The sequence below is a fragment of the Oncorhynchus mykiss genome, chromosome 4 (genome assembly GCF_013265735.2).
Source record: "Oncorhynchus mykiss isolate Arlee chromosome 4, USDA_OmykA_1.1, whole genome shotgun sequence".
Classification (NCBI taxonomy): Eukaryota; Metazoa; Chordata; class Actinopteri; order Salmoniformes; family Salmonidae; genus Oncorhynchus; species Oncorhynchus mykiss.
In genome coordinates, this window is record NC_048568.1 from 42,372,104 (window position 1) to 42,390,721 (window position 18,618).

The following is an 18,618-nucleotide window of genomic DNA, read 5'->3' on the forward strand; positions in this document are numbered from 1 at the left end:
CAGAGGCCACCACCTGTGCTATTAGCTATCTAGCATGCTCTGAAAACCTGTCAGTTAACTGGGGAGGAAGTGTAGTTGGTACACTGGAGGCTCACACAGCTTGTGGATCTGTGCAACACTGCTACATTAAGTGTGTGTGTGTGTATATATGTATGTATGTATGTATGTATGTATGTCTGTGTTTTGGTTGAAAGATTCTTTCTCACTGACATGAAAGATAAGAAAGCATTGATTATTGATGTTTTCTAAATGTTAAAACACAGCATTGGAATTGTAGTTTACATGGAGCCAAATGTAGGAGAATGGAATGGCTGAAAACCCTACTTATGGAGAATACAACAGGTCTGAAGCCCACCAAGCGGCTGTCCCGGGGTCTGAAGCCCACCAAACAGCTGCCCGGGGTCTGAAGCCCACCAAGCAGCTGTCCCGGGGTCTGAAGCACACCAAGCAACTGCCCGGAGTCTGAAGCCCACCAAGCAGCTGTCCCGGGGTCTGTAGCCCACCAAGCAGCTGTCCCGGGGTCTGAAGCCCACCAAGCAGCTGTCCCGGGGTCTGAAGCCCACCAAGCAGCTGTCCCGGGGTCTGAAGCCCACCAAGCAGCTGCCCGGGGTCTGAAGCCCACCAAGCAGCTGTCCCGGGGTCTGAAGCCCACCAAGCAGCTGTCCCGGGGTCTGAAGCCCACCAAGCGGCTGCCCGGGGTCTGAAGCCCACCAAGCGGCTGCCCCGGGGTCTGAAGCCCACCAAGCGGCTGCCCGGAGTCTGAAGCCCACCAGCGGCTTCTGTCTTCTGTGTGTTTCATAAACATTGCCTTGTGCCTTGAAATTAGCTCAAAGGCCGGCAGATGGCGATATTGTGTCCTCATCTTACCGTCCAAAGGCATTGTATTGCCGGTTGCATACAATCGTATCCCCCGTGGACCGGTTCGTACCTAAAACATTCTCCATTCAGGCTGCAGAGGTGTCGATTTTGTGGGGAAAATATGCCTACTTTATTAATGAAATCATTTTCCACAACCATGCTAGAGTGGATAATGCCTTGGAATGCTATTCCCAGATGTTGTGTATCGTGTTCAGCCAATCAGGTTGCAACAGTCTGTTTACCCATGGCTGAAAGCAGAGCGCTACATCAGGAAGTAGCATTAGCCACTCTAGCATTGTGTTGGAAAATTGTGTTCTGTAAAGAAAGTACTTTTTTTTTTAAAATTTTAATTCAGCCTTTTTTAAAAACAAAATCAGCCTTGTGTGTATCTATCTATAAGTTATACATTGGAAAGACACATACAATTTACATTCATATTATTTTATATGTATGTATCTTTGCTCAACTTATTTTCTGCTGTGCCGTTGTTGGCTGATTGGAAGCCTTCCCCTTTGAAGTGAAGGGGGAAAATTGATGGCATAAAGTAGCTTCACCTTTTTAACAATCAACGACCTGGCAACCCCACCACCTTTTTTAACAATCAACGACCTGGCAACCCCACCACCTTTTTTAACAATCAACGACCTGGCAACCCCACCACCTTTTTTAACAATCAACGACCTGGCAACCCCACCACCTTTTTTAACAATCAACGACCTGGCAACCCCACCACCTTTTTTAACAATCAACGACCTGGCAACCCCACCACCTTTTTTAACAATCAACGACCTGGCAACCCCACCACCTTTTTTAACAATCAATGACCTGGCAACTCCATCAGTTGAGACTTCAGGTCTGTTTTGAAATCCTCTGCCTGAAAGTGCTGGCTACAAACATGGACATTTCAGATATTTTTCCACTGGAGTATTCGCAGCATCTTTATTGCCGCCTAGCCACTGTCGGCTCTGAGGATAATCACCGGCAGGTAACTGGTTGCCCCAGCAGCCTGTGCTTGCTTGTAGTTTTCACATCCAGGTACTGGGCACCACACCATGAGTAACTTTACAGAAAAATTAATAGTTATTCGCACGCAACGTCATCTTGATATGTCTGTCAACATTCACCTTCTGCTATCATTTCTGTCAAGCCGTCCACACATACAGTTTGACACATATGTTTGATAAATCCTAAATGTACGCACCGCCCGCACAGAACGCACTGCGGCTGCCTCCGCAACGCAATTGCTGCAAGGCAAACGCAGTGTTTTTCATTGGAAATGAATGTATTTCTGGTGTACCAAAATGCAATGACGCTGTCGAGTATGATCGAAGCGTAAGAAAATGTTCCCTCAAGGTTATCAGCAAAGTCGGTGCTAGTAGGAAATTACACAGTCACTGTCTCCGATGTAGCCTGAAGCAAAACGTCTGTCTGTTGACAGCTGAGGGAACGGAGCAACACTGGAGTAAAGATTGATGACTTCTAAAGGTCAGTAAAGGTCTCCAGCTGCTGATGAGGCATGGACAGACCGGTTTCAACCATTAACCATGAGTGAGTAGTGTGGCGGAGAGCGAGAGAGAGCAAAGTACCAAGGGGTAACGCTAACTGTCGCTAAGGAAACGCGTCAACTTACAGTTCTTACCAGCATCTCAAGGAAAGGAAGTCATCTTTTTATTTTTTTTGAATTTGAGAATGGGTACTTTTTCAACAACTGTGTTTTTTGAGTGGAGGGGGTGTCGAGAACAGCAGATGGTGGAAAATTCAGGCAGGTTTTTTTTGAGGGGGGGGGGGGGGTTAAAGGAGTCTGTCTTTGTCTCACTGTAACTGTTTCCTTGTAGAGAGGCTTGTCTGTAGTCTGACTACAGTGAGTTTTGTGTCACTGTGACACGGACTGTAGTGTGTTCAACGAGGCAACAGGAATAGACTGGGCTGAGTCCCCAATTGCACCCTATTCTATTTTATAGTGCACTACTCTTGTTGACCAGGGCCCATAGGGCTCCAGATTGTTAAATGTATTAACACTGTAAGGGAATAGGGTGCTTATGGGCGGGCCCTGGTCTAAAGTGGTGCACTATAAAGGGAAAAAGGTGCCATTGGGGACACATCTCAGTCCACTATACATTCAATGAACTATTGATGCACTTCCAAAACACATACTGTGCCACTTTTTCTAGATTTTGAAAGTTCTAAATCTTGAACTTGATAGCTGACATGTAAAACATTTTGGGACTGTATCAACAGTGGACTAATGAAACAAATACTAAAAATACATTTAAAAAAAAATATTTTTTCTTTAATACTGAGGGATTGTCTGTGTACCTTGGAACCAGCGTCCGCACCACACATAACACAGCACAGTACAGGGGCTTTACGAAAACAAAGGCTGCATTTTTAAATGGCGGAATTCCTTTGTGAGCAAAAACCATTCTTTCTCTGACAGTTGTCACTTCCTGTGGTTTTGGGACGGGCAACAGTTTTCCTGTGTAGTTATATGGTCTCTACTGAACTATGGTTAAAACAATGCATTTGAAAAGTTCAGACCCATTAATTTTTTCCCACATTTTGTTACGTTACAGCCTTAGTCTCATTTTATTAAATATATATTTTTTCCCCTAACAATCTACACCCATTATCCTATAATGACCAAGCCAAAACAGTTGATTTTTACATTTTTTTAAATGTAAAAAAAAAACAGGTATTTGGAGTGAAAGTCCACCTGATGTTTCTACAACTTGATTGGAGTCCACCTGAGGTAAATTCAATTGATTGGACATGATTTGGAAAGGCACACACCTCTCTATATAAGCTCCCACAGTTGACATTGGATGTCAGAGCAAAAACCAAGCCATGAGGTCGAAGGAATTGTCCGTAGAGCTCAGAGACTGGATTGTTTCGAGGCACAGATTTGGGGAAGGGTACTAAAAAATGTCTGCAGTGTTGAAGGTCCCCAAGAACACAGTGGCCTCCATTATTCTTAAATTGAAGAAGTTTGGAACTACCAAGACTCTTCCTAGAGCTGGCCACCTGGCCAAACTGAGCAATCGGGGGAGAAGGGCCTTGGTCAGGGAGGTGACCATCTCTGCAGCACTCCACCAATGAGGCTTTTATGGTAGAGTGGCAAGACAGAAGCCACTCCTCAGTAAAAGGCACATGACAGCCCGATTGGAGTTTGCCAAAATGCACCTAAAGACTCTCAGACCATGAGAAACAAGATTCTCTGGTCTGATGAAACCAAGATTGAACTCTTTGGCCTGAAAACCAAGGGTACTGTCTGGAGGAAACCAGGCACCGTCTCTACGGTGAAGCATAGTGGGGACAGCATCATGCTGTGGGTATGTTTTTCAGCAGCAGGGACTGGAAGACTCGCCAGGATTGAGGGAAAGATGAACAGAGCAAAGTACAGAGAGATCCATGATGAAAACCTGCTCAGGCCCTCAGACTGGGGCAACGGTTCACCTTCTAACAGGACAACAACGCTAAGCACACAGCCGAGACAACGCAGGTGTGGCTTCGGGACAAGTCTCTGAATGTCCTTCAGTAACCAAGCCAGAGCCCGAACTTGAACCTGATCGAACATCCCTGGAGACGCCTGAAAATATCTGTTCAGCGACGCTTCTCATCCTACCAGACAGAGCTTGAGAGTGAAGAAGAATGGGAGAAACCCTCCAAATACAGGTGTTCCTCGCTTGTAGCGCCAAGAAGACTCTGCTGTAGTCACTGCTAAAGGCGTTTCAAAAAAGTACAAAGTCAAGGGTCTGAATACCTATGTAAATGTGAGTTTTTTTTTTTTTTTTTTTTACTGAAATATCTAAACATCTTTTCACTTTCGTCATTATGGGGTATTGTGTGTAGATTGAGGTGGGGGGGGACGACGACGATGTAATCAATTTTTAGAATAAAGTTGTAACGTAGCAAAGTGGACAAAGTCATGGGGTCTGAATACTTTCCCGAGTGCACTGTATATATCTATACTGAGCAAGTGCAGTGTGGAAAGGAGGCTGACTGTGTGTGTGTGAACTGTAATGGATAGTGTGTGTGTTGTTTAGTTGGTGGCAGATTGAAACATGTCTTTTAGAAAATGCTTTGATATCTGTTGGGTATACTTACTGTGAGGTTCCAGTGTGTTTTTTATGTAGATAAATGCCTTGTCCCCCCCCCCCCCCCCCATGTGCCTTCCTTCTTCAGACATATATATCACATTCCAATGTGAATTACCTAGTAATATCCTTTTTTTTTTGAGCCAGGATATAGGCTAGTTCAGGAAACACATTCTGAGAACGACTAGTTTCCATGCTTGTGACCTTGTTCCCGAAAAGCATAAAGTGAACTGGATGTGGACTTCAGTGTGTTTGTTACTGGCCACAATTACTATTATTATTATTACAGTTACTGGCTCGAATGTGTTGAGTAGCTTTTCGAAGACTGCAATTCCTATGAACCTCTAGTTCTGGTCTTGGTGGGGGGGTTAATGTCCAGACCTCAATTTCATACGATTTACGCCATTAGAAATAATAACACAACAGGAATTTATTATTATTATTATTTATTTTATTTTATTTAATTATTTCTGTCATTAGAAACGGGAGAAGAGAAACATTCCTGAAACATTTCTTTGTTGAAAGATCATTTGAACTCTGAGCATTTTTAAAGATCGCCAATATGGGTGCAATCAGTTATTTTCAATTAGACTTTTTTTTTTTTAAACACTTTTTAAATATTCAATAAATTATAGTACCCAACATCCGACTTGAACAAAATCTCTGGTTAACAATGATTTGAGGTATCCACAAATAGTAAAAAAACCACCGACAGCCTCCCCCCCCACCACACCTCATCAACCCCCAATGGCCAGTAAAGAGAATCAGTTCTCTGTTTGACAAGTAGTATCAAGCTGCGGCTTTGAGTATTGTTCATTCATAAGATGTCATGTCACAGTGAATTTGGTAATAAGTCCCGTCCCGTCCCCCCCTCCCTCCTGTTCAGAGAAAATAGCCATAGAGTGGTGAGGGGGTGAAGTCTACCATATATACAGTGGGGCAAACAATTATTTAGTCAGCCACCAATTGTGCAAGTTCTCCCACTTAAAAAGATGAGAGAGGCCTGTAATTTTCATCATAGGTACACTTCAACTATGACAGACAAAATTTGATTAAAAAAAAAAAAGTTTTTTAATGAATTTATTTGCAAATTAAGTATTTGGTCACCTACAAACAAGCAAGATTTCTGGCTCTCACAGACCTGTAACTTCTTCTTTAAGAGGCTCCTCTGTCCTCCACTCATTACCTGTATTAATGGCACCTGTTTGAACTTGTTATCAGTATAAAAGACACCTGTCCACAACCTCAAATAGTCACACTCCAAACTCCACTATGGCCGAGACCAAAGAGCTGTCAAAGGACACCAGAAACAAAATTGTAGACCTGCACCAGGCTGGGAAGACTGAATCTGCAATAGGTAAGCAGCTTGGTTTGAAGAAATCAACTGTGGGAGCAATTATTAGGAAATGGAAGACATACAAGACCACTGATAATCTCCCTCGATCTGGGGCTCCATGCAAGATCTCACCCCGTGGGGTCAAAATTATCACAAGAACAGTGAGCAAAAATCCCAGAACCACACGGGGGACCCAGTGAATGACCTGCAGAGAGCTGGGACCAAAGTAACAAAGCCTACCATCAGTAACACACTACGCCGCCAGGGACTCAAATCTTGCAGTGCCAGACGTGTCCCCCTGCTTAAGCCAGTACATGTCCAGGTCCGTCTGAAGTTTGCTAGAGAGCATTTGGATGATCCAGAAGAAGATTGGGAGAATGTCATGTGATCAGATGAAACCAAAATATAACTTTTTGGTAAAAACTCAACTCGTCGTGTTTGGAGGACAAAGAATGCTGAGTTGTATCCAAAGAACACCATACCTACTGTGAAACATGGGGGTGGAAACATCATGCTTTGGGGCTGTTTTTCTGCAAAGGGACCAGGACGACTGATCCGTGTAAACGAAAGAAATAATGGGGCCATGTATCGTGAGATTTTGAGTGAAAACCTCCCATCAGCAAGGGCATTGGAGATGAAACGTGGCTGGGTCTTTCAGCATGACAATGATCCCAAAGACACCGCCCGGGCAACGAAGGAGTGGCTTCGTAAGAAGCATTTCAAGGTCCTGGAGTGGCCTAGCCAGTCTCCAGATCTCAACCCCATAGAAAATCTTTGGAGGGAGTTGAAAGTCCGTGTTGCCCAGCAACAGCCCCAAAACATCACGGCTCTAGAGGAGATCTGCATGGAGGAATGGGCCAAAATACCAGCAACAGTGTGTGAAAACCTTGTGAAGACTTGTTTGACCTCTGTCATTGCCAACAAAGGGTATATAACAAAGTATTGAGATAAACTTTTGTTATTGATCAATACTTATTTTCCACCATAATTTGCAAATAAATTCATTGTAGTATTTTTTTATGTGATTTTCTGGATTTTTTTTCTCATTTTGTCTGTCATAGTTGAAGTGTACATATGATAAATTACAGGCCTCTCTCCTTTTTAAGTGGGAGAACTTGCACAATTGGTGGCTGACTAAATACTTTTTTGCCCCACTGTGTGTGTGTGTGTGTGTGATATATACACACACACACAGAGACGCTTTCTAATAATTTGATTGAAAAACATAACTGCCATGCAATGGTCTATAATTGTATTATTTTATCAGGGTTATCACAACATTTTTAGTCATCAGTCCAATTTCTGCATCAAATCGTTGGGTTTCCCTTTTTTTTTTAAAGGGAAGGTTTTGCATTACATTAAATCTACCCCTGTATCCACATATTTACCAAGTGACCTTGTTCTCCTTGTTATACATGTCATGTTTTTTTCTTGGCGGTGTCATAAATGGCATCCTGTCCCCTTTTTTTAACCAAAACCCTATGGGCCTCTGGTCAAACACAGGGCACTACATAGGGAATAGGGTGCCATTTGGGGCATACTTTGTCTTGTCATCCTTCCTGCATGGACATTTTTAGTTCTGCCTACATGTGCATGTTTTCACTATTCTTTTATCCTACAGTATGCTTCTGTGTTTTTAGATTTGGGTAAGTTCCAGTTGACCAACTGTAGCCTGGAGAAAGCAACCACCAGACTCATTAGACTGTTTTAAAAAAAAAATGTTTCTATACATGACATGGCATCTTGTTGACTGTAACTAGTCACGCTAGTGAGTGAACAGACTGGCAGATAAACAGACGGAATCTTATGGTAATTAGTTTGCAGGCTACAGTCTAGTTTGCAGGCTACAGTCTAGTTTGCAGGCTATAGTTTTTATAATTTAGTCTAGTTTACAGTCTGGTCTTTAGTTTAGTCTGTAGTTTATAGTGTAGTTTATAGTCTGCAGTCTATAGTTTACAGTCTATAATGTGGTTTACAGTCTGGTCTATAGTTTAGTCTGTAGTTTATAGTTTAGTCTGTAGTTTATAGTGTAGTTTATAGTCTGCAGTCTATAGTTTACAGTCTATAATGTGGTTTACAGTGTAGTCTATAGTTTAGTCTGTAGTTTATAGTTTAGTCTGTAGTTTATAGTGTAGTTTATAGTCTGCAGTCTATAGTTTACAGTCTATAATGTGGTTTACAGTCTGGTCTATAGTTTAGTCTGTAGTTTATAGTTTAGTCTGTAGTTTATAGTGTAGTTTATAGTCTGCAGTCTATAGTTTACAGTCTGGTCTTTAGTTTAGTCTGTAGTTTATAGTGTAGTTTATAGTCTGCAGTCTATAGTTTACAGTCTATAATGTGGTTTACAGTCTGGTCTATAGTTTAGTCTGTAGTTTATAGTTTAGTCTGTAGTTTATAGTGTAGTTTATAGTCTGCAGTCTATAGTTTACAGTCTATAATGTGGTTTACAGTCTGGTCTATAGTTTAGTCTGTAGTTTATAGTTTAGTCTCTATTTTATAGTGTAGTTTATAGTTTAGTCTGTAGTTTATAGTTTAGTCTGTAGTTTATAGTGTAGTTTATAGTCTGCAGTCTCTAATGTGGTTTACAGTCTGGTCTATAGTTCAAAGTGTTAACTGAGCCTTCTTGTCTTTGACTTTCGAACAGGAAACTCCTCCTACCAATAAGTGTTCTTCCTCATCCCTGGCCAACACTGCTCCTCAACACACACACTGCTCCTCAACACACACTGCTCCTCAACACACACTGCTCCTCAACACACACTGCTCCTCAACACACACTGCTCCTCAACACACACTGCTCCTCAACACACACTGCTCCTCAACACTGTGTGCATCTATAGGGATCATTTCTCATAGGCCTAAATACATTTAATTTGTTTTGACTGACAGTCAGCACCAGATAACCATCTTTCATCACCAAGTTAGACAGTCTGGGCCTAGGACCGGCCGCTTTCTGAAGACGGTCAGGGCCTGGGACCGGCCGCTTTCTGAAGACGGTCTGGGCCTAGGACCGGCCGCTTTCTGAAGACGGTCTGGGCCTAGGACCGGCCTCTTTCTGAAGACGGTCTGGGCCTAGGACCGGCCCCTTTCTGAAGACGGTCTGGGCCTAGGACCGGCCGCTTTCTGAAGGCGGTCTGGGCCTAGGACCAGCTGCTTGGCAAAATGCATAGAATTGCAGGACATTAGCTTCAAAACTGAAACATGTTTTCCTGCCGCCATGTTACCTTTCTAGCTAATCGGCTGTTAGAGATTACACTTCCTCTTCCAGTAAACTGTGGGAAGGTCAAAATAATGACACTCTGTCAAATCTAAAAAATTAAAGTTTAACTTCTACCTGACATTTTCATTCACCTGATTTGACAATAGGTGTTTTATTTATTTGTTATATTTTCATATGATGGGGGGGGGGGGGGGGTCCTTGGGTCTCCAGTTTGCCTAGTCAGGGGTCCCTGGGCAGACTTAAATCACAGAACAGAAGTCTGTTTTCATTTCATACACAGTATAGTTCCGGACTGTGTTGTTGAATTGTTGCACTGCCAGAGGCTCTCTGTCTACGACTCTGCATTGCATTTTTTACATTTTTACATTTATTTCACCTTTATTTAACCAGGTAGGCCAGTTGAGAACACCTTTATTTAACCAGGTAGACCAGTTGAACACCTTTATTTAACCAGGTAGGCCAGTTGAGAACACCTTTATTTAACCAGGTAGGCCAGTTGAGAACACCTTTATTTAACCAGGTAGGCCAGTTGAGAACACGTTCTCATTTACAACTGCGACCTCTGGTCAAGATAAAGCAAAGCAGTTCGACACATACAACAACACAGAGTTACACATGGAGTAAAACAAACATACAGTCAATAACACAATAGGAAAAAGTCTATATACAGTATGTGCAAATGAGGTGAGAAGGGAGGTAAGGCAATAAATAGACCATGGTGGTGAAGTAATTACAATATAGCAGTTAAACACTTGAATGGTAGATGTGCAGTAGATGAATGTGCAAGTAGAGATACTGGGGTGCAAAGGAGCAAGATAAATAAATAGAGTAGGGGATGAGGTAGTTGTTTGGGCTATTTACAGATGGGCTATGTACAGGCATTCCTGTGATATGTTTTGGCTAAGGAGAGGGCAGGGGGTTGGCTAAGGAGGGGGCAGGGGGTTGGCTAAGGAGGGGGCAGGGGGTTGGCTAAGGAGGGGGCAGGGGGTTGGCTAAGGAGGGGGCAGGGGGTTGGCTAAGGAGGGGGCAGGGGGTTGGCTAAGGAGGGGGCAGGGGGTTGGCTAAGGAGGGGGCAGGGGGTTGGCTAAGGAGGGGGCAGGGGGTTGGCTAAGGAGGGGGCAGGGGGTTGGCTAAGGAGGGGGCAGGGGGTTGGCTAAGGAGGGGGCAGGGGGTTGGCTAAGGAGGGGGCAGGGGGTTGGCTCTGTGGTTTGTCATCATACCAAACAGTTCAGTGTTCCAAGAAGAAATGGTCCATATTAATGAAGCCTTCCAAAATAACGGTTTGAATTAGCTTCACCTGCCGGTGATTAGACCCTACTTCTGACCTCAATCACATGACGGGCTGTTGTTGATCCCAAACTGTTGCTGTTGCGTAGGAGGAGCCAACGATGGCTCTTGTAAAAAAACAAACAAACAGGGAAGTTGAGCAAACAAGTCCAACTTCTGGCATTGAAACACATTCATCTTTCATTCACAACACTGTGTTATTGGCCACGGCATAATATAAACACTGTGTGTGTGTGTGTGTGTGTGTTCACACTGGTATCCACGATGTAATTGAAAGTGAGAAGTGTTTGTGTTATAAGCCAAAGCAGAAACACTTCATTAAGCCTAGGTTGTGTCCCAAATGGCACCCCATTTACATATATAGTGCACTACTTTTAACCAGACCCCTTTATAGGCCTTAGTTAAAAGTAGTGCCCCTAAAATAGGGAATAAGGTGCCATTTCGGATGCACGCCTAGTTTCCATGATTTAAAATGAAGTGTAAGAGTCGAGCATCACTAGCACCCCCCCCCCCCCCCCCCCCCCCCCCCCACCTCCCCCAGTGTGGAGGAAGTGCTGCTTGATTGAACTTCAAGGCAGTTCAATTGTTGTTGTTTTGATATGAGAAGTGAAACTATAAACACGTTCTCCCCTCCCCTGAATTAGATGTATCTACAGTGGTATTTTTCCTCCTTCGAAACTACAAGTCGATAAGTCTCTCTTGGGGAGAGGTTCCAATCTCTCAGTCACTTACACATGTATGCTTAGTTTACGCAACGAAACGTTGCTTCAGAACAGATCATTACTGCCCAGCAAACGTCTGCACAGTGGTGATGTACAATGATTTAAATGTAAGGTTAATGAAATACCAGAATGCACTACAGTAAGCAAGTAGTTGTTCAGACCATGAGTACAACAGCAGTTTTTGTTTTTTTTCTTCTGCCAAATCAATCGATCCACAACGGGCTGTACCGTGGCAGACCCCTTTTTTTGTTTAGTCTTTCAGCTCAGTTAGAAGCTATACTCACTACTTTCTCTCCCCACCTGTCTCCTTCAGGCCTACAACATCCATGTGAACGGGGTTCTCCATTGTCGGGTTCGCTACAGTCAGCTCCTGGGACTACACGAACAGGTACCAATAGAATATATTCCTCTTGAGTGCTATTCTAGGACCAGATCCCCCTTCAACATGGCATCAAACTGAATTATTCTGACCTCTCTAGCCAGCCAAGTCATCTTATTCATTATGATCTATGAGACAAAACTGATCTTAGATCAACAATCGTACTCTGAGAGGCTTTGACTGTGCTTACACAGGCAGCCCAATTATGATTTTCCCCTACTAATTCCTCTTTTGACCAATCAGATCAGCTCTTTTGCCAATAATTGGGCTGCCTGTGTAAACATAGCCCATGTGAATGCAGGCCCAAGGCTTCAATTGAAACCAATTAAGGTCAAGGTCTTTTTGGTTGGAGCGTCAATTGAGCTGGACAAAGGGGGGCCCCCACCTCCATCAAACGTCAGCAATGGTCCGGGCCAGGGGGGTAACACTGCTACGAACGTCAAAACATCACCTCAACGCTGCCCCCTGCCATTTCCTCACCGTGGCCTCACGTCTCTAACTATTACGACTGTCCTGCTTGATGTTCAGTCTTGAACCAGAACTAGAACCAACCTCCGGCCTGGGTGTTCAGGCTAGTTCATGCTAGAATACGTAACCGAGCGGTTAAGAGTTTAAAAAGTGAAAGGCGTTGTCATGGAAGGAATGTTCTTCTTGGCCTTGTTCATTTACTTCTCCTTTTACCTGTTTGCGAAACTGTGGTCTGACTCCCTACAGTCAACCTGAAAATGCTACAGAGGAAGTCAAGTTTGTTAGCCCAGAAACGATGTGTATTAAAAAATAAATACATTGAAAGTTCAGTTTAGGACCTAATAAGGAAGGACTTTGTCTTAGATGTAGTTGCTATGTAGGTTGCTATGATAGCTAATGGGTAGTAGTCAACCCTTTTGTTCAGGCTATCGTCCTCTGGTCTCTTCCTTCATCTGACCACTGCTAGTGTAACGGATGTGAAACGGCTAGCTTAGTTAGCGGTGGTGCGCGCTAAATAGCGTTTCAATCGGTGACGTCACTTGCTCTGAGACCTTGAAGTAGTAGTTCCTGCTTTGCTCTGCAAGGGCCCCGGCTTTTGTGGAGCGATGGGTAACGATGCTTCGTGGGTGACTGTTGTTGATGTGTGCAGAGGGTCCCTGGTTCGCGCCCGGGTATGGGTGAGGGGACGGTCTAAAGTTATACTGTTACACTACAGTAGCTGTGACATCTCACCGCTGTATGTAAGGCTGCACATCGCCGTCAATACACATGATCAAGGAATAAAGGAACAACAGGTTCTCCGTCGTCAAGGCTGTGTTCCGTACACCTCCACACACTCCACAGCTGCCGTTGCTAGGTAACACTGCGTGGGATGGAATACCCACAACGGCACCTTATTCCCTATTTTAGAGTGCGCTACTTTTGACCACTAGATAGGGAATAGGGTACCGTTTTGGAACTGGGTCACGGTCACGTCTGACTGTTATGGTAGTCACGGGTACTACTCCACAGGTTGCCATGGTGCACGTTTCTCTGTAACCACGCCAACCTCTGTTTTTTTTTTATTTTTTTTTTAATTGCGGTGCCACTCCGTCTAATTTACATCTGACAGAATGTGAATGTTAATGCTGCTCTTTGTAAATAATACTTCCCTGGTTACCACCCCCGCCTGATCACCTGGAGTCCCGTATCTCCTCCACTGGTATGAAAACACAGCTGACCATCACTTACAAATCAACTACAGTAAAATAATGATGTATTTTCAGCAGTAACAACAGGGTGAGACGTCTCTTTTGAAACCAGGTTTGAACTTGCTGCGGTAAAAATGCTCTTAGTTGAGCACGTCTTATTGTGTATTTTGTATAGACACTAGTATCATTTCCTTAGTCTCATCTGTCAGTAGTCACTCAACGCTACAGTACAAACCCATTCCTCCTGGACACGACCCTGTCAACACCACAGTACAAACCCATTCCTCCTGGACACGACCCTGTAAACACCACGGTACAAACCCATTCCTCCTGGACACGACCCTGTCAACACTACGGTACAAACCCACTCCTCCTGGACACGTCCCTGTCAACACTACGGTACAAACCCACTCCTCCTGGAACCGTCCCTGTCAACACTATGGTACAAACCCATTCCTCCTGGACACGACCCTGTCAACACTACGGTACAAACCCATTCCTCCTGGACACAAACCTGTCAACACTACGGTACAAACCCATTCCTCCTGGACACGAACCTGTCAACACTACGGTACAAACCCACTCCTCCTGGAACCGTCCCTGTCAACACTATGGTACAAACCCATTCCTCCTGGACACGATCCTGTCAACACTACGGTACAAACCCATTCCTCCTGGAAACAAACCTGTCAACACTACGGTACAAACCCATTCCTCCTGGACACGAACCTGTCAACACTACGGTACAAACCCATTCCTCCTGGAACCGTCCCTGTCAACACTACGGTACAAACCCATTCCTCCTGGACACGTCCCTGTCAACACTACGGTACAAACCCATTCCTCCTGGAACCGTCCCTGTCAACACTACGGTACAAACCCATTCCTCCTGGACACGAACCTGTCAACACTACGGTACAAACCCATTCCTCCTGGACACGTCCCTGTCAACACTACGGTACAAACCCACTCCTCCTGGACACGTCCTTGTCAACACTATGGTACAAACCCATTCCTCCTGGAACCGTCCCTGTCAACACTACGGTACAAACCCATTCCTCCTGGAACCGTCCCTGTCAACACTACGGTACAAACCCATTCCTCCTGGATGTTCTTACTGGTGATGGAAGGGGATGTTAAATGGGGGTGTGAGTGTTATTCCTAGTGACAGCCGTGGTGTGGAGAGGCCCGTGGGAGTTTGTTTTAGAAGGACCCATTCATCTGATCTGTCAGAAACTGTGTCCAAAATGGCCCCCTATTCCCGATGGGGACCCTGGTCAAAAGTAGTGCCCTATATAGGGGATAGGGTGCCCTTTCAGACAGTCAGTGTATAGATTTACAAGACTGATCTGTATGCATGAGAAAGAGGTAGGGCAGCATATCAGTGAAATGCACCTTGAAGTCAGGGACGGACTAGGACAATAATTCAGCCCTGGCATTTTATCCACACCAACCCACAGCACTGCGCATGTCGCCAACTTCACCTCTATTTATTTTTTCCTGCAATAAATTTGGCACATTTTTAAAAAACAAACATGTTTTTTACTTAGTCATTATGGGGTATTGTGTGGGGTTGGCTGAAACAAATCTAATTTAATAAATGTTGAATTCAGACTGTAACACAACAAAATGTGGACTAAGTACTTTCTGAAGGCACTAATTAAAATCATTGGCTAAACGAACTCTAAATATATTGTCCACTGTTGCCATATATTCATCCAACAGTAGATGTCCCAGAAAACCTTTTCAGTTGTAGGCTACTACCCATGATGCCTTTAGGCATATGCCCTCGCAATTGCCAGTGTGCATTTCTCACTCGTGTCTCTCCATATCTCAAAGCCCAATCAAATAGCTTGGTTATAAAATAGTTGCCATTTTGAGCTGAATATTAAGTTGAGAAATAATATCTACAGAAAGCTGAGACCCTCCCCTCTTCAACAGGGACAAGTCGACAAACCTTCCAAAGCTGTTTTTCCCGCAATTGCATTTTTGAAATGTTATACAATAATTAGAGATTGCTTAAAAAATAATTTGTTGTTGTTATTGCCACCTGCCATGTCACCTTTTTTCTCAAATGTTTTATATATTTTTTATACAGAAAATATATTAGTTTGTCAATATCAATCAGCCCACCCCCCCAAAAAACATTGTCCAGCCCATCTAGCATTTGCCAGAATTGCCAGATGGCCAATCCGCCCCTGCTTGCAGTTGCTACAGATGCACACTACACCAGTGCCTTTTAGCCCATAGCTTTATTCAGATCTGAATTAGAACTTTGTTTGATGTCTGTTGATACTCAGGGTGCCAGGCAAAGCATATCGTTTCAAAGCCAGAGACCTTCTGATGATAAAGTCCCTGATTTCAATAACAACGAGTGAGTAATGAGCTAAGGGAACTTTAGTATGGCTAGACAGTATTAAGCCAGATATATGTGCTGCCTGCGTATGTTTTACATGGAAACTATCCACATCTCCACCAGACTGTCTGGCCTTGAAATAAACCTGTGATTCATCCTCAAACTGCACGCAATGACCTTCAGATGAGTTTAGACCAGGTTATCCAATGACCTTCAGATGAGTTTAGACCAGGTTATCCAATGACCTTCAGATGAGTTTAGACCAGGTTATCCGACCACCTTCAGATGAGTATGACCAGGTTATCCAATGACCTTCAGATGAGTTTAGACCAGGTTATCCAATGACCTTCAGATGAGTTAGACCAGGTTATCCAATGACCTTCAGATGAGTTAGACCAGGTTATCCAATGACCTTCAGATGAGTTTAGACCAGGTTATCCAATGACCTTCAGATGAGTTTAGACCAGGTTATCCAATGACCTTCAGATGAGTTTAGACCAGGTTATCCGACCACCTTCAGATGAGTAAGACCAGGTTATCCAATGACCTTCAGATGAGTTTAGACCAGGTTATCCAATGACCTTCAGATGAGTTTAGACCAGGTTATCCGCCCACCTTCAGATGAGTAAGACCAGGTTATCCAATGACCTTCAGATGAGTTTAGACCAGGTTATCCGACCACCTTCAGATGAGTAAGACCAGGTTATCCAATGACCTTCAGATGAGTTTAGACCAGGTTATCCGACCACCTTCAGATGAGTAAGACCAGGTTATCCAATGACCTTCAGATGAGTTTAGACCAGGTTATCCAATGACCTTCAGATGAGTTTAGACCAGGTTATCCAATGACCTTCAGATGAGTAAGACCAGGTTATCCAATGACCTTCAGATGAGTTAGACCAGGTTATCCGACCACCTTCAGATGAGTAAGACCAGGTTATCCAAGACCTTCAGATGAGTAAGACCAGGTTATCCAATGACCTTCAGATGAGTTTAGACCAGGTTATCCAATGACCTTCAGATGAGTAAGACCAGGTTATCCAAGACCTTCAGATGAGTTTAGACCAGGTTATCCAATGACCTTCAGATGAGTTAGACCAGGTTATCCAAGACCTTCAGATGAGTAAGACCAGGTTATCCAATGACCTTCAGATGAGTTTAGACCAGGTTATCCAATGACCTTCAGATGAGTTTAGACCAGGTTATCCGACCACCTTCAGATGAGTTAGACCAGGTTATCCAATGACCTTCAGATGAGTTTAGACCAGGTTATCCGACCACCTTCAGATGAGTTTACACCAGGTTATCCAATGACCTTCAGATGAGTTTAGACCAGGTTATCCAATGACCTTCAGATGAGTTTAGACCAGGTTATCCAATGACCTTCAGATGAGTTTAGACCAGGTTATCCAATGACCTTCAGATGAGTTTAGACCAGGTTATCCGACCACCTTCAGATGAGTTTACACCAGGTTATCCGACCACCTTCAGATGAGTTAGACCAGGTTATCCGACCACCTTCAGATGAGTTTAGACCAGGTTATCCAATGACCTTCAGATGAGTTTAGACCAGGTTATCCGACCACCTTCAGATGAGTAAGACCAGGTTATCCAATGACCTTCAGATGAGTAAGACCAGGTTATCCAATGACCTTCAGATGAGTTTAGACCAGGTTATCCAATGACCTTCAGATGAGTTTAGACCAGGTTATCCAATGACCTTCAGATGAGTTTAGACCAGGTTATCCGACCACCTTCAGATGAGTTAGACCAGGTTATCCGACCACCTTCAGATGAGTTTAAACCAGGTTATCCGACCACCTTCAGATGAGTTTAGACCAGGTTATCCAATGACCTTCAGATGAGTTTAGACCAGGTTATCCAATGACCTTCAGATGAGTTTAGACCAGGTTATCCAATGACCTTCAGATGAGTTTAGACCAGGTTATCCGACCACCTTCAGATGAGTTTAGACCAGGTTATCCGACCACCTTCAGATGAGTTTAGACCAGGTTATCCGACCACCTTCAGATGAGTTTAGACCAGGTTATCCGACCACCTTCAGATGAGTTTACACCAGGTTATCCGACCACCTTCAGATGAGTTAGACCAGGTTATCCAATGACCTTCAGATGAGTTAGACCAGGTTATCCGACCACCTTCAGATGAGTTTAGACCAGGTTATCCGACCACCTTCAGATGAGTTTAGACCAGGTTATCCGACCACCTTCAGATGAGTTTAGACCAGGTTATCCAATGACCTTCAGATGAGTTTAGACCAGGTTATCCGACCACCTTCAGATGAGTTTAGACCAGGTTATCCGACCACCTTCAGATGAGTTTAGACCAGGTTATCCAATGACCTTCAGATGAGTTTAGACCAGGTTATCCAATGACCTTCAGATGAGTTTAGACCAGGTTATCCAATGACCTTCAGATGAGTTAGACCAGGTTATCCAATGACCTTCAGATGAGTTTAGACCAGGTTATCCGACCACCTTCAGATGAGTTTAGACCAGGTTATCCGACCACCTTCAGATGAGTTTACACCAGGTTATCCGACCACCTTCAGATGAGTTTAGACCAGGTTATCCGACCACCTTCAGATGAGTTAGACCAGGTTATCCGACCACCTTCAGATGAGTTTACACCAGGTTATCCGACCACCTTCAGATGAGTTTACACCAGGTTATCCGACCACCTTCAGA

At 43.9% G+C, this 18,618-nt stretch overlaps 1 protein-coding gene across 1 annotated transcript in view; it reads left to right on the forward strand.

Annotated features, from left to right (window-relative positions):
• LOC110522651 (sorting nexin-17) overlaps window positions 1–18,618 on the forward strand; it is a 62,310-nt gene that overhangs the window by 1,284 nt on the left and 42,408 nt on the right. The window contains exon 2 of the mRNA XM_036976382.1: window positions 11,831–11,905. Coding sequence (XP_036832277.1) covers window positions 11,831–11,905 — 75 coding nt within the window. The remainder of the gene's footprint in view (window positions 1–11,830; window positions 11,906–18,618) is intronic.